This window comes from Theobroma cacao, chromosome 3 (assembly GCF_053813885.1).
Source record: "Theobroma cacao isolate CCN51 chromosome 3, ASM5381388v1, whole genome shotgun sequence".
Lineage (NCBI taxonomy): Eukaryota > Viridiplantae > Streptophyta > Magnoliopsida > Malvales > Malvaceae > Theobroma > Theobroma cacao.
In genome coordinates, this window is record NC_142641.1 from 44,675,521 (window position 1) to 44,691,039 (window position 15,519).

Below are 15,519 nucleotides of genomic sequence, written 5' to 3' on the forward strand. Positions count from 1 at the left end.
TCTGCAGGATCATGATATGTGTAAGCATGATTGCAAAGCCCTCTTATTAAGTTGCTCATTTTGTCATTTCGCAATTATTATTATTGAACCCTTCAAGTCAACCTTTTATGTCCAACAAAGGCAAATTTCTCTCTTAATCTTTCTTACTGTCTCACAATCATTCTCTCTTTTCTATTTATCTTTTATGGTAGGCAGATGTGAGGAGCTTTTTCAAACAGCTAAAAGGTCGTTGCATTCTAGATGTACGAATCGAGCTAGATTATCACGTAATCTGGTGTAGTAATTTTTTTACGAGAAATTTTAATAATTTTACGTAATAAAATGTCATCATTTGAAAATTTAAATTAGACAAATTAACTCTACGATACTAATAGATCAACTACACGTAAGTAATCTAAACAAGATACTTAACTCACATACAAGAGATAGAAATGTTTGTACATTTTTAGAAGAGATATTTAAATGTAGATATGATTAATATTTAAATTTAAATAATTTTTTTTTATTTTTGAATATATAAAATTAAACGAATTATATTATAATTTATCATTGTAAAATAACAAAATAGCGATAACAATGTAGAACAAAATGAATATATATATATATATATGATCAAAGCTTTCAAACGTGTGACTATTAAATATGTAAATATATTCACATATTCCTAAATTAAAATTTCTTCCAAATAATACAAGTACTTTGAAAAAAAGATAAATTTCAATATTATCTCCGATCAAAAATTCAAAATTTAGCAATAGACAAATCGAAGATCTTCAAGTATGTTAACTACGAACAAAAATATTTATTTAAAGTCCAAGAGCTGATGACGATGCAGACAAGACCCGAGACCTAACTTAGGCAAAGAGAAAAAGACTTGCAGGAAAGTGAAGAGAAGGAAGGTGAATGCGTAAAAGAAAGGAAGTGGATTTTGAACCCTTCAATACATTATTTTCCGGCCAAATGGTCGACACGTGTGATTCGGCATGTGCGCAAACCAGGCGATGGCTATTGGATGGTAGAATTTAAGAAAAAGAAAATAGTTTTAGGTGAACAAAAGTGGGACCCCGATTCAGGGGGCTACTGTTGCAAATCTTTAGGTTAGTTGGCGTTGACCCCCATGATTTTGTAGGCCATCAGCAATAGTCTTCACATCGTACGGTGGCTTGTGCTTGCACGTGGTTCACCATAGATGCTATGATTAGGGCTTAGCCCTCCTTAGAAATTCACATGTTTTGACATTTTTGACCCAAAATATGGCATTTTATATAGTAATAAAATTTCTTTTTTTTAAAAATAAATTTGAAAAAAAGAAAAATTCTAAACCCCCGCAAAAATAATTATTACCTTAATACTGTTATTGTGAGGAAAAAAGGGTACAAGAGAAGGTTTTTGAGTTTACGGTTGTCTACGTAATTGTTAATTTGGGAATAGGAAGAAGTTGGTACTCGTTAGGATTCGTACTTATCTCCGAGGTGGTAATTAAAGTAAATTACATTAAATATACACGACAGGAAAGAAGTGACGTGTCTTCACGTGGTTTCAGCATGGGTTTACACGTGAAAATTGACCACTGTGCGAGACAGCCATTTTCCTAGTCGTTTAGAGGCCTATGCTCCTATGGTTCTCTGGAGTGAAGCAGGCAAAATTTGACCCACAATAGTAATTACCATTACAATGGATTTGATTCAATTTTGCCTCGGGAAATTTTCGTCAGATCCCATTAAATGCAACCAAATTTCGAGAATAATCCAACAACATGTGAACAAAAGCAGGTAAATAGTTTGGATCATAATTAAGGCAGTTTCTATTCAAAATCTATGGGTCTTTGTTCAACTCCAGTCACCGGAATAGAGAAAACAACTCCCATACCCATAGTATAGCACATTATTCTAATACGGTGCTATACCATAATTAAAATGCATTGAAAGGTGTTATTGAGGCATTTAAGCAGCTAAGCTCTTTGAGGCAATCTCATATACGTTCTCTGATAATCCATTGGCAGACATGATCATCTCCAGTTGTGCCTGCAAAACATCATGCAAGTTTTTAGTATTCTAATCCCGGCATGGAACAAGGAAATGAATCATTTTGTAGTTATAATGTTTAATTACCCTGGCAAGTTTTTGCCTGATTTCGTCAAAACGCCTCCATCTTGAGAAGGCTGACACCATGCGGGAGGCCACCTGCGACAGATAGAGAGGAAAAAAGTTAATGAAGAACAGCAAGAGAAAGTGAGGATCCCATCCGGATGAGAAGTAACCCGACAAGAGGAAAAGAGTATTTCGTGTTTCACACATAAGAACAAAGGGAGAGAGACTGGGTTTATTAACATACCTGAGGATTTAGCTTGTCAAGTTGTACTACTATTTCACCCAAGAACTTGTAGCCTGACCCATCCTTGGCATGGAAATTCACAGGAGATCCACAAAATCCACCAATGAGGGAGTATACCTATATTAACAAAATAACCCACATTCACTGCAATGCTCAAACTTAAGCCGAAGAGAAAAGGCACTATCATATGTTTAGGCATGTGTCATGCATGAGAGAGAGAGAGAGAGAGAGTTCACTTGCCTTGTTTGGATTACGCAAGTCAAAGGCTGGATGATTTAAAAGGTTGCGAACATTCTCAACATTACCAGGAACGTCAGACATGGCTTGAAGAGCAAACCATTTGTTTACAACCTAACAAAGAAGGGAAAATGAGATTATCCAAGTGAGAGAAGTTCAAACTAGATTCTGGAAGGCAAAGGGAAGTTGAGTTGGATATTTACCAGGAAATCATGCTGCCATTTGCTATAGAAGTCAGCCAAAACATCATCACGAGTTTTACCCGGCTTCTGGGCAATGGCTGCCAAAGCTGCAAACTGTTCTGTCATATTTGTGGCAGTATTATACTCATGCAGTGCAAGCCCCGTCATCTCTAGATCTTCAAGGGATGCAAGATATGCTGGAAATTGGTAATGTAAGGCAGTTAGATGATGGAAACTTTACCACAAATCTAGCAAATATACATTTCGAGCAAAACAAACCAAGAGCAGTATTCTTGAGAGCACGCTGGGCCATTTTAGGATGGTTAAATACATACTCTTCTGAGCTTCTATTGTTCTGAACCTGTTAAAGTGCCAAGAAAGAAAAGAATAAGTGCAAAAAAAATAAGTCCATTGCAAAACAGGCATTCGTAAAAGTAAAGAAATAAAGATTTGTTTATGTAAGTCGACTGCATATGGCATACTGTGCTTAGAAACTCTGATTTCAGTTGTGATGCAAGTTCCTTCCTAATGAAGGTTCGAACAGCATGAACAGCATCAGGATCAGCAACTTCCATCATATCCATAATCTCCCCTTCACCAGGGAGGGTTATTGCTTTTGCAATAAATTCCTGGATAACAAAAGGCAGTTAAAAATGAATTTGCGTTCATTTCTATATATTGCACAACACCCACTCTTCATTCAAACACGGGGGGAAAATTAAAACAATGAGGATCTCATATTTTCCAGTAAGAGAACTATCATAATTACCTTATCCAAGCTTGTATTACAAAGTATGCTTCTAAGACCTTCAACAAATTTGGGATTCAGGGACAATGGTTTGTTTTGCTGGAAATCAGCAACCAAGCTGAGCATGAGCTTCCTTGCCAACAACTGTCCAGCCTCCCAACTAAAATTAAAAATCATCAATTGAACAAATCTCATATATTCCTCAATTATTAGATTAAAGTATTCATGCTTCAAAAAGGACAAACCGATTGAACTCATCCGAATCATGTGCAAGGAGGAAAAATAGATCACTGTCAGAGAGATCAGATTCAAGACGGATAGGAGCACTATAACCTCGCAGTAGTGATGGAATTGGCCGCTCAAGTATATCAGAGAACACAAATTCTTCTTCTTTCTGCTCCGCACCAACAAAAAATGAAAATCAGAAAACATAAGGATATGTAACAGACACTAGCTGCCTAAATGTCAATATGTCAGCTTGGCAACAGTTTGCTTCTATAGTCACGGACTTTTGCTTTCCAGAAGGTGTTCAGACATCCAAAAGAAGGTGCAAGTTCAGTGCCTTTTCCTCCACGATAAAAGTATCTTACAGATAAGAAAATGGAGCACAGGAAGATTCTCAACTTACCTTAGTTACTCGAAGAACAGTACTGAAGACTGGCTGATCATTGCTTGCAACAGACTGCAGTGTCCCATCATGATACACAGAGGATAGAGGCATGTCCCTTCCACTTGAGTCCAGTAGACCAACAGCCACAGGAATGAACGTAGGTTCTTTAACAGGCTGTCCTGGAGTTGAGGGGACCACTTGGCTGTTAAAATGCCAAATCGAGTCAGCAGCAAAGTCTTTCAGCCAAAAACAATGATCATTCTAGCAACAAAATTCACAGTTTGTATACCTAAACTTTAATGAAAAAGTATGAGCATCAGCATTGTAGGATGAAGTAACTTTTACGACCGGAGTCCCAGCTTGTGAATACCTGAGAGTTTCAAAAGCATAAGCATCAAAACTACCAGATAGACATAGTAACTAGAATGAAAAGATATCCAATCCATACCAAAGCAAGAAATTAGCAAAATCTGCATCATTTGCATCTCGCATGGCAGCAAAAAAGTCTTCACAAGTTACTGCTTGACCATCATGTCTTTCAAAGTAAAGATCCATGCCCTGAAACATAAGCAGGTCACATCAACAAAATTTTCCAAGATATGCAACTTCACATATATACACTTAAGTCAGACTCATAAACATGCTTAAAATTTTACCTTTCGGAACCCTTGAGTCCCCAGGAGTGTTTTGTACATCCTCACAACTTCAGCTCCCTGGTAAGTTGAATTATAAGGATGAATTATTGATGCGTTAATATAGTTCTTGCCCACAAACATATGTAAACGAGTGAGATTCTGGGTAAGATATTCAAACCTTTTCATAAACCTGTGAAAAAGAAAACAAAAAGGCCAAGAAAAACACCAGGAAAATTAGATGACTTGTCAAAAAAAAAACAAAAAAAAAAATAGAAAAAGACACAAATGCAAGTTGCTAGGCCTTACTGTCACTGCAGTTGTTGGGAACCCCATATCAGAATCATATACAACAAGATCATGCAACAAAACCAAACACTCACACATTAAAAAAGGATGTCAAATTTAAATATAATGAGAGGAAACTGATCCATGCACCCATTTACACATTTCTATTAGATACAACAAAAACTTGCCTGTGTAGAAGTTGTCCATCTGTCAAAAGGAAAAAGGGGGGACAAGTTAACACAGCTTAGCAGCAAAAACTTTTGAGAGCTAAAGTGCTAGCGAGAACTCAAAGAAAAGGCCAATAATAAAGGAGATAATTTAAGACCTTAATATAAGAATGCGGCCTAACAGGATGAGCCATGGGACCAGCATCCTGAACAATTGGGAAACAGAGGTAAGTCAGCACTCAAGTATGTCACATACTAAGGATATATTTGCAGATTTTCAGAGTAGTTGCAACACAATTGCTCGTATAACTGGATATGAGGTCAATATCAAGTCATGCAACAAACATAAAGAACCTGTGGGAATTGATAATTTCGGAGCTTTGAAACATCAGCAATCCGCTTTACTGTACGGCTTCCCATGTCAGATGAAAATTCCTACCAACGACACAAGATTACTTACAACCTTGGCAACACAAGCATGTTGCAATTAGGCTACATTTACCCCCTTGGCAACTGAAGCATCATACCTGATCACGGAAAACAGTGAGACCCTCCTTCAAGCTGAGCTGGAACCAGTCTCGGCATGTAACTCTGCAAAACAAAATTAAAACATAGATGTTAAACATCATGCCAATGATCAAGAACACATCTAAGACAGATCAATACTCAAAAAACAAATCACAAAACAGAAAGGAACAACAACAAAGAATGTAATTCTAGAATAAACAATGAGCCTAAATGGGATATCAACCAACCTATTGCCAGTCCAGTTGTGAAAGTACTGCATGACAGCAAGAAATAAAATCAAGTAAAATCATATAAGATACATCTAAAACAAATGTGTGACAAGGCATTTTCTATTGATATCCATAACAAACCTCATGACCAATAACACCCAAAATTGCAGCATAATCAGCATCTGAAGCAGTTTCCGGAGAAGCCAAAACAAGCTTTGAATTGAAAATCTAAGGTGCACAACAGAAACATATTTTCAACAAGATGGAACAGTAAAATATTTGATATAGATGACCAGATAAGCCAGAAGACATACATTCAGACTCTTGTTTTCCATGGCTCCCCTACATCAGAAAAACAACAAAAAGTATTAACATTGACAGATATAAACACTATAAAATAAACCAGGAAAAAAGTAAAGGATAGCACATGTATATCAAATGTTTGATTTCTATCATAGAGAGAATACATCTTACATGTTAAAATCAGGAACAGCGACAATATTGAAGAGATCCAGGTCATACTCAAGACCAAAAACCTATGAAATAATAAGATTTAGAAATATAGAAATGAAATCATCTCAATACCACAATAAAAACCATCTAAGGATATAAAGACTCACATCTTCATCCCACTTCATAGCTGCTTTAAGTGAATACATGGCATGTGCAGTCTTGGGTACATCTTGTGCTGGGGTCCAGATCCTTAGGGACACTTGTCGGCCAGAGCGGGTAACAAATATGTCATCTCTGCTCTCCAATTGGCCAGCTACTAAGGCAAACAAGTAACATGGCTTCTTAAAGGGATCCTCCCATACAGCATAATGCTTGCCACCCTGCAATGGATCCAGAAAAAAAAACAATGAACAACAGCAACAATTAAACAATAAGAGACTGCCATAATAAGTGAAGCTTGCCTCTAAGGCTCCTTGCTCTATGAGATTTCCATTAGATAACAGTACTGGATACAATGACTTATCAGCTTCAATACGGCATGTGTATTTTGCCATTATATCAGGACGGTCCTGTTAGCAAATTAAACATGTCAACAAGATATAAAACAGATTTAAGCATCAAAATGAAAATAATTAAAGGCAATATATGTTTCAACATCTTAACCTGATAAAATGTAATTTTTCGGAAACCCTCTGCTTCACATTGTGTACAGAAATTCCCAGATGACTTGTAAAGCCCCTAGAGTAAGAGAAATAAATTTATAACATGGTTGTTAGGGAAAAATATTGTACATTATGGAACCAAAATAATAACAATGTTTCACCTCTAATGATGTGTTCTTCTGAGGGTGTATCTCAGTATCAATTTCCAAAGTGAATTTACCACTTGGTGGTGATGGAAGTGTCAAACGGCGTGGGTCTAAGTAATAATCTCCCTCCTGCAAATGACAAAATAAACATATTGCTGTAAATCATTGAGAAACGAAAACCAAATTTCCAAGACAAAATAAAAACAGTACAGCTTACACATCATGTTAAAACATTATAGCTTCAGAACCACATTCAGTAATTATGGAACCAAGCCTACTTTGAGAAAGTTACAATATATGGTATACCTTCAGTTCCTTGCCATTGACCTTGATCGATATTAGCTTTAGATCCACCCCATCCAGTACCAATGGAGAAGAAGAACCTGTTGTACAAGATACATTAGTATACAATAAAAGAATCATGACAAGAAGGAATTTTCAAACATAAAACTTGAGCACTGGATTCTCATGGAAGAAGAATGCAGAGCCAAGATGTAAATTACCCCGTAGAAAAAACAATACTTTGTGCCAACAGCGTCAAAACCAGAGACATGGTCCAATAATGATGGTGTCATATATTAGAAGCAAAGAATAATAAAAACAATACCTTCAACCCTAGGGAACACAGTTATTTTTGAAGCAACAATTGTTTTCTCCTCACCCAGTGAAAATTTCAAATCCACCTGAAATGCCATTTTCATAAGTAAAAGGGAGCACAAGCCAAAGCCACATAAAAAGGTTCAGAGTCCTAGCTGACGCATACTCCAATTTAATTAATTGCAATATATACCGTATCAAAGTAGTAGTCAGGAGACTTGTAGTCCTTCAGAAAGATTTCTTTAGGTGTGTCCATTTTGGATTCTTCAACTTGCTTAGGTAAAGGTTCTGTCGCAACTGAACAAAGCAGCCTTCTGCTAGTTTGCCTTGCCCTCTGAAACAATTTAGCCAAATCCACAAGAGACAAATCATAATCCATGAAAGAGACATCCATGTAAACTTTGACAATAGTATATACTACTTACAGGCCTTCATATATATGCCTGCATGTAAATATGTGTCAATACTCAATAGAATAAAGCCAAAATGGTTAAATACAAAGCATGGCAACTTACATATGGTGAAGAATGTGGAAACCTGTAATTCCTTCTACCAGTGGCCTAAACCAAAAAATAAAAAACACAAAGGATTAAAAAAGAGAATTTCAAGCTAGAAATGCATAATGCCAAGATAAAAAAGTATCATTCCAAAAAAAAGGGATCCTCGTACACTCTATATTAGTGAATTAACAAAATGCACACACCTCTAAAATAGAGAAGCACCTATACCAACAGATATTCTTCACTGAACTTTGAAAGGAACTAACACTACTTTTAGCCTGAAGCTGCAGAATAAGTAAACAGTCAGGGAGAAAAATACTTGAAACAATCCATCCTACCAAAATTAGCATTTCACAATCACCCTTCAACTTGCCAGAAATAGACTATCTATGTACGTATGTGCATGCATAATTGCATAATCAGAAGCAAAGGTGTAAAGAAACTGTAAAATATATACAATCTCCTATAAGCTACCCACAAAAATACCAATCCAAATGCAATTTAATACGTTATAATGAATTCAAAACCAAGACTTTCAATGGCAAACAACTGGAATCCATATAAGCAAACAAAGAGGTATTCTTAAAAGAGAAATGGGGATTGGATAATCACAGGAGCAGAAGAGATCAAACCCAAAAGACTGGTCCTTGCCAAACACGAACTTTTGCAAGGAAGAATCAACCGAGCCATTCAAAATCAACAATACCCCCTATATTTAATAAACTACACTGTTTCACTATGAGATAAAATAATCAAAAGAGTTTCTACTTTGAATAAAATAAAAGATACCCAGAAATGGCAAAAAACCCTAAATCGGTGATAACCCACAAGAGGAAAACAGAGCACTGAAACAGAGTCACACACGACAGGGGACGGTTCTTATGTAAAAAAAGGATATATGGATAAAACAAAATTATGGACAAGAAAATTCAAGAAAAAAATGTAAATAAATAATAAAATAAGGATAGTTTCTGGGGAATACATGCTTTAAAAAGTAGACTTATATTAAATTTTGAAGGAAATAGATTGCAATGATTTTACCTATTTGATGATCAGATGAAGAGGAAAACAGAGGATTTCTGGAACTGAAAAATGTCGGATAGAGCCAAAGGACGGTGACCCACACACACAAGATATTTAGTTTTTGGTTTCAAAAAAAAATAATCATGATAGTTGAAAAATATACGTGTAATTCTCTTATTGGTCAATAACGGTCAAGTACTGTTAGAAAATTTTTTTAATTAAGAGGATCTGTCGCTGTCGATTTTCATTTTGGGTTTTTTAAGATTCGATGCTAAGAAAACATGGCTGTTCCTTTCTCGATAAACGATCCTTTTTCATGGGCCTTAAACGGGTTTGCACTTTGGGCCCAAAATTGAGATGGACATGACATGAGGTGTTTTTATTGGGCTTAGATTGTTGGGCTTTGCGTTAAGATCATAATATTTTCAAAAAAGTAGAGAAACGAAGATTTGATTTTTACTTTTTAAACAGTAATGATTTTCTAATCAATAAATTAAATATTCAAATGTAACTCATGTACTACTTAATAAATAAAAATTGATAATATATTTATAAAAATTTGAGAAAACAAAGAAAAAGGGGAGATGGTGATGGGGAAGGAGAAAGGAAAGGAGTTAGGCTTTCCTTTTCAGGAAATTGGCAGGTTGGGAATGCAATGGTTGAAAGGGGTCAGTGTTGGGGCCAAGGGGCGTGTGTTTCGTCAGTGTTGGCGTGTGGTGTTACTACTTTCATACATTTGTACGGTTTCCGAACTGAGCCCACTTTTGTCAGAAAGTGAATATCAGAAGAATAAAGATCCATCAAGATTCTTTTAATCATTTAAAACAAAATTTGCTACTAAAGAGAAAAAGTCCAGTATGCCCCCACGCAGGATCGAACTACGGACCTTCAGTTTACAAGACTGACGCTCTACCACTGAGCTATAGGGGCATGTCTGCTTGCATTGTAAACCCTCATCATACAATTTTTTACTTAGTTTCATCTATGTACAACACATATTCTCATATATTACTATCTTAAGTGTAAGCATTAGGAAGGTAGAATGATCGGTCAAAGGATAAATATTGTAAAGACTCACATGCAAACAAATGCAGGGACATAGTTTCTTCCCCAACGCCAACCATTTGCCAGTCTCATCAAAAGCTCACAAAAAGAATATATGTCAAAGTCTGGTTCTCAGTCTGCCTAATGACTCATCATATCAGATTGACCTAACGAATCAACTCTTGTATAACAATCAAATGCCACGCTAGTGGTTTTTCACCCTCGCATAAGTAAAGAAAGACGTGGGGATATGAATTCCCTTGGCAGCCATCACACGGTTGAATTCTAAATACAATTCAATGCGCAGTCAGATAAGCTTTCGATAGGCAGCTGCAGCTGGAAAACGTGAGAAGATTTCAAAGATCACCTCAATCAAGGAGTTAATGCAAGTGTCGACAAGGGCATTCGCAGGTGTAAAGTTCAATTCATGCATGCACGCACACGATTAAGCAAACAGCTTCTTAGTCTCCAATAGTGGATGAATATTTGAAATATTAAACAACAGTTGGTTAATTTACACAACATCCATGGAAATAAAGACAGAGGGGCAGGAATTTTTCCATATACCCCCAGTTTTGCCGAGTTCAAATTTTCCTGGAGCTGAATATCATGTACAACACAGACAATTTTTTTCTAGGGAGGCATATTATGTGCCTAAGGATCAGGTTTTCCAGCAATTTCCTCATCATCGGAGGCAGCATATTCATCTTCACTCAGCTCTTCATCACTGGACTTCTCTTCTGGCGCTGCTCCAACATCTTCTGGCTTGGCATATTTCTCACAATATTCTGGGAAATGGAAAATGTCATAAGCATTGCAATGATTGCATCCTTAAAACGACATTCAAAGGAGCAAAAGCAATCAAGTTGCTGCAGAAGTAAAATTGCAGATCACACTTTGAAAGAACAATAATTGCAATTCCCCTAAACCTCTTTGCATCTTGTCATGGATGATAAAATTGGTATGCCACAACTTATTACAAGTGAGCTGAATTGATAACCCTTTTAGGAAAATATATTAAAGAACTGAGAAAGTAGGTGAGATGGTATAGCCACAACAAATAGATCAAGTGGGTACTGGCAGCTACTATTTATCTTATTTTGACTCAAAATGGCCTACTTTTAAAGCTGCAACCTCCCCTTTCTAGCTACAGACACAAAAACTTCTGAACTCCACCATACTCTCTAATCCCACATCAAAACAGTAGCCAAATTGCAAACAAAGGACTGCCAATGACAATAGATAACAAGCTTCGGATTCAGGTCTCTTTTAAGTATTGGTCAAACAGTTTATAAGATTGCAACAGAATAAAATAGATATCTCCAAGCTCTTAAGGTGTAATTCTCCTTGACTGATAAGTTGAATTAACGTTTGATTGAATCCTCCCAAGTCGTCTTATACTTGCCACTATAAATAAATTTACAGTAACTTTAGTACTCTATGTCATCTATGTCGTACAATAACACCTCTGCAAAGAAACTCACAATAAAGTCTTCCTCAAGCAGTAAATGAAATTACAAACAAGGAATGATTTCTGAAACACTCAAGATGTGTTAAAACGAATCAAAGACTTTCCAGTTTCAAAGTTCTTGAAGTCACATTATGCACCATATCCACCTATTCCTCCAAGCTTGCAAAAGATATAGTAAAAAATTTTTCATATGGTCACAAATGAGTAAACATATTCCACTTGATTTCAATATACATGACTATTCTAAAGTGAAATTGCAAAGTGACATACAAAAAAAGCACCAAATAGAAACAGAATTTGCCTGGACTTATAGCAAGGACATCAAAAATTGAAAAGAAAAGCAAATGATCCACCAATATCCCCCTCAAATAGTATGGACAGAAAAAAAAAGGTGCAAATGGGTAGAAACACAAATAAGTAAAAGCTCTGAATGCAGAACAAAGAAATGTTCGTATAGGGCAAGCAATTTTCAAACATCGAGGACTACAAACATTATATATACAATTTCATGCTCCTTACACCTGAGATTTATGATCTCATGTAATTGCTTTTAAAAAATTGGTGGTCAAGAAAACTTATTGTAAGCTCACACTGTCTGACTTTCACTTAATTGGCTTTAGAAAAGCAAGAAATTCAAATAAATACCTTAACTTTTGAGCTGGGCATTCTTAAGAGAAAAGCAATACAGACATAGAATATAAAAGCTTATGCAGAAATGCTACCTTTCACTCTTTGTTCATAGGCGGTACGATCGCGCATCATAAGAGCAGCGGCTTCTCCATTCAATGGATCTGATGGGTTGGGATACAAAAGAAGTTGAGGAAGGAACACTTCAAACACATTTACCAGGTCTGAAATTCAACATTAGGGGAAAAACAACAATTTAAATTGATTATCAAGTTCCAAAAGTAACAGCAGCAACTTTAAAACAAGAAAGAATGAGGAAAACAAACAATGTGCTAGGTTTACCAAACATGGGGCTCCAAGTCTGATTGATGACATCCAAACAAACTGAGCCAGACCTGAAACTCAGAGTACAAAGTTATTTCAATTAATAATAATAGAGCATTTATGCGTAAAACCAATGACTCTTTCTATATTACCTAATACAAGTTAACATTACCACTAAGACAAAGCTAAAGCAGTGAAATTTAGAATTTTCCAACATCCACAAACTTACATTTCATCAACATTTGGGTGGTATATCTTGTTTACAAAACCAATTGATGGAGATTTATAAGGATAAGCATCTGGGAGCTCCACCCTTATCTTCCACACACCTCCATGATAAGGACCTGTCATATTCCATATAAGATTATCTGTGAGAAAAAGAAAACAACCGTACTTTCCTGGTTCTTGTCTAAAAATACCCAGAAGCAAAATCTACCAAGAAAGCCTATCCTCATTCAGAAAATTCAATGAACTAAATAAATAATAAATAAAAAAAGTGGAGCTCAGATAAGAACAAATTATTAAAATAGATTCCACTTTAGATTGATTTGGCCAACAAGAACAAATATAGATATTAATCTTCAAGAATCAAAATCATCAAAAGAGAAAACTCAATCACAATTAGCATATGGTCAACATAGTTCCAGGGGGAAAAAAATGAACTTTTGAAAAGAATTAAAGAAACCCGGAAAGGGAACATAAAAGAAAATTTCATTTTGAGCTGAAGTAAAGAGATAGATCATAGAAATGAATGAAAAAACTGAAGAAGAAGAGGGTAAAGAAGGGATTTTTACTTTCTTTTGGTCCATTGAATTCAACATAAAATTCTTGCATGCCATCATTGATCATCTCCACCTTGTAGTCACTCATCATCCTAGTGAAAATCAATCCAACCAAAAACCAAAAAAATAAAATAAAAATCAAATTTTACAGAAACAAAGATAAAGATAAATAATTTTTCCCAGAAACAAAAAAAAAAGTAAATTTACAGTTTCATCAAGTCCATCTCTCGGCGTTTGCTTGGGGAAGACATTCTTTTTTTGCTTTTTCCTTTTTTTTTTCTTCCTTCTGTTTGGGTTTTTGGAGAAAGGAAAAAGAGAAGAGAAATAAGATGTCTTCACAAAGAAAAGCAACCCCAAAAGTAGTTCGGACACCAATGAGTGAATCCAGGAGTTTATATATATATATAGGTGTGTGCACTCACCGCAGTAATTTTTATTTCAAATCCAGTAACTTACTCATTTCTACCATGGAAAGACAGTAAATTTTGCTTAGATTTTTAACTTTTAATGGTATGATATTATTATTATTTTATTAGTTGTATTTTGTGTGTATTGTACTTGTCCAATATCTATAAATATGTACGGTGATTCCACATTAATCTTCTTGCTTAATTAAGAAAAATAAATAAACGAAGATGTTTTTGTTTTATGTGGCAAATTACAGAGAATCTAAACTATATTAGTTAGTAAACAACTAGGTCAGCATAACATAAATAAAAGTAAAAACTAATTAAAAAAACATGACGTGGAATATCAAAGTAAACAGCAACCGTTTGATGGGACAATGCTAAATTTTAAAAGATGGATGGACGGTAAATTTAATAAACTAAGAATAGTTGCAACATATTGTTAGCTAAAAAAAGAAAGTGAAGCTTCAAATAAGACTACGATTGGCATTTAAGTTTCGACCATGGAATGGAATTACATTTATTTTATATTGTGATGTTCGATATTTTGATCACGAAAAATACGATGTTAATATTATGTCATTAAAATTACGATAAAAAATATTAAACAATAAAGATGAAGTGTAAGTATAAATTTAATTCAAGTGTTTTTTTTTTCTTTAAAAAGTAATTATAATAATTTCGTTATTAAGAAGTGATTTACAAAAAATTACCCAAATACGATAAATGACACAAAACAACCCATTCACGATTAAAACCCTGAAAAATCCAATTACAATGAAATCACACGACCAGTTGTTATCTTAATGTAATGAAAGAAATACAATGTTACTGTTTTGTTTATACTGCCCTCATTGGTTGTGAAGATTTCCTTTGACAAAAGCAATAGGCCTTTGATGCAAATCTTTGACAAAATCATTGTAAAAAGGGGGGGAAAAAAAGGGTAATGGCCTGCCTGCCAAAGCCATTTTAACCCCCAAAAAAAACAAAGAATGATCAGGAGATCTTATTCGAAGAAGGGCGGCCTCCAGCTAATTCTCCATTACTGCTTCTCAGACACAACACACGGTTTTGTTACAAAAAGGGGGAAGTAAAGTAGGATGTGGACTTGGAATTGAAACGTGTATATTCAAACCTCCTGTTGTTGTTTAAACTCACCCATCATGTCTCTCACCTTACACTGTATCTCCTCTATGTCTTGTTGCATTCATTTGTTTGTTATGATTATTGGACAAATGGTTTTAGAGTTTCAGATTGGGTTATGAACATGCATTCCCAATAAATTATGGGGAATATCAAAGAACTTGTTAGCTTGGGGTATTAACTAATTATTCATGAATTATTAATTAAGATTAAGATTAAGATGATGAAGGAAAGAAAGAAACATTATCGATTGCAGCACCGAGATTCAATATTGCTTGTTCTTATTACCTTCTTTTCTTTTCTTTTTAATCTGTTGCTTGCCTCTTTTGCTGCCATCAAAACAGTTCAGAGAAATTATTATTATTATTATCATTTTAGAATTTTCATTGTTTTGATTATTTATTA

At 35.2% G+C, this 15,519-nt stretch overlaps 2 protein-coding genes and 1 non-coding gene across 3 annotated transcripts; all 3 read right to left on the bottom strand.

Annotated features, from left to right (window-relative positions):
* Positions 1–1,759: 1,759 nt before the first annotated feature.
* On the bottom strand, positions 1,760–9,192 carry LOC18606548 (Peptidase M1 family protein). The gene is made up of 33 exons (XM_018118006.2): positions 8,906–9,192; positions 8,497–8,577; positions 8,309–8,353; positions 7,987–8,127; positions 7,804–7,879; positions 7,503–7,579; positions 7,212–7,325; positions 7,052–7,126; positions 6,850–6,957; positions 6,556–6,768; positions 6,410–6,471; positions 6,250–6,277; positions 6,077–6,163; positions 5,954–5,979; positions 5,726–5,789; positions 5,553–5,633; positions 5,357–5,404; positions 5,220–5,238; positions 5,053–5,057; positions 4,925–4,936; positions 4,768–4,824; positions 4,560–4,669; positions 4,401–4,481; positions 4,130–4,313; positions 3,747–3,895; positions 3,523–3,661; positions 3,236–3,382; positions 3,033–3,114; positions 2,775–2,950; positions 2,575–2,685; positions 2,335–2,451; positions 2,112–2,183; positions 1,760–2,024 (listed from the first exon to the last, which is right to left on the bottom strand). Exons 1-33 carry the CDS (start codon positions 8,981–8,983, stop codon positions 1,944–1,946), a joined length of 2,946 nt encoding a protein of 981 aa, XP_017973495.2. The 5' UTR covers positions 8,984–9,192; the 3' UTR covers positions 1,760–1,943.
* Positions 9,193–10,174: 982 nt separating this feature from the next.
* Positions 10,175–10,246, bottom strand: TRNAT-UGU (transfer RNA threonine (anticodon UGU)). The gene has a single exon. It is a non-coding gene; the product is annotated as a tRNA-Thr (tRNA).
* A 559-nt stretch (positions 10,247–10,805) lies between these two features.
* On the bottom strand, positions 10,806–13,931 carry LOC18606549 (ubiquitin-conjugating enzyme E2 5-like). The gene is made up of 6 exons (XM_007040223.3): positions 13,772–13,931; positions 13,577–13,656; positions 13,012–13,126; positions 12,801–12,853; positions 12,554–12,682; positions 10,806–11,148 (listed from the first exon to the last, which is right to left on the bottom strand). Exons 1-6 carry the CDS (start codon positions 13,813–13,815, stop codon positions 11,015–11,017), a joined length of 555 nt encoding a protein of 184 aa, XP_007040285.1. The 5' UTR covers positions 13,816–13,931; the 3' UTR covers positions 10,806–11,014.
* Positions 13,932–15,519: the final 1,588 nt, after the last annotated feature.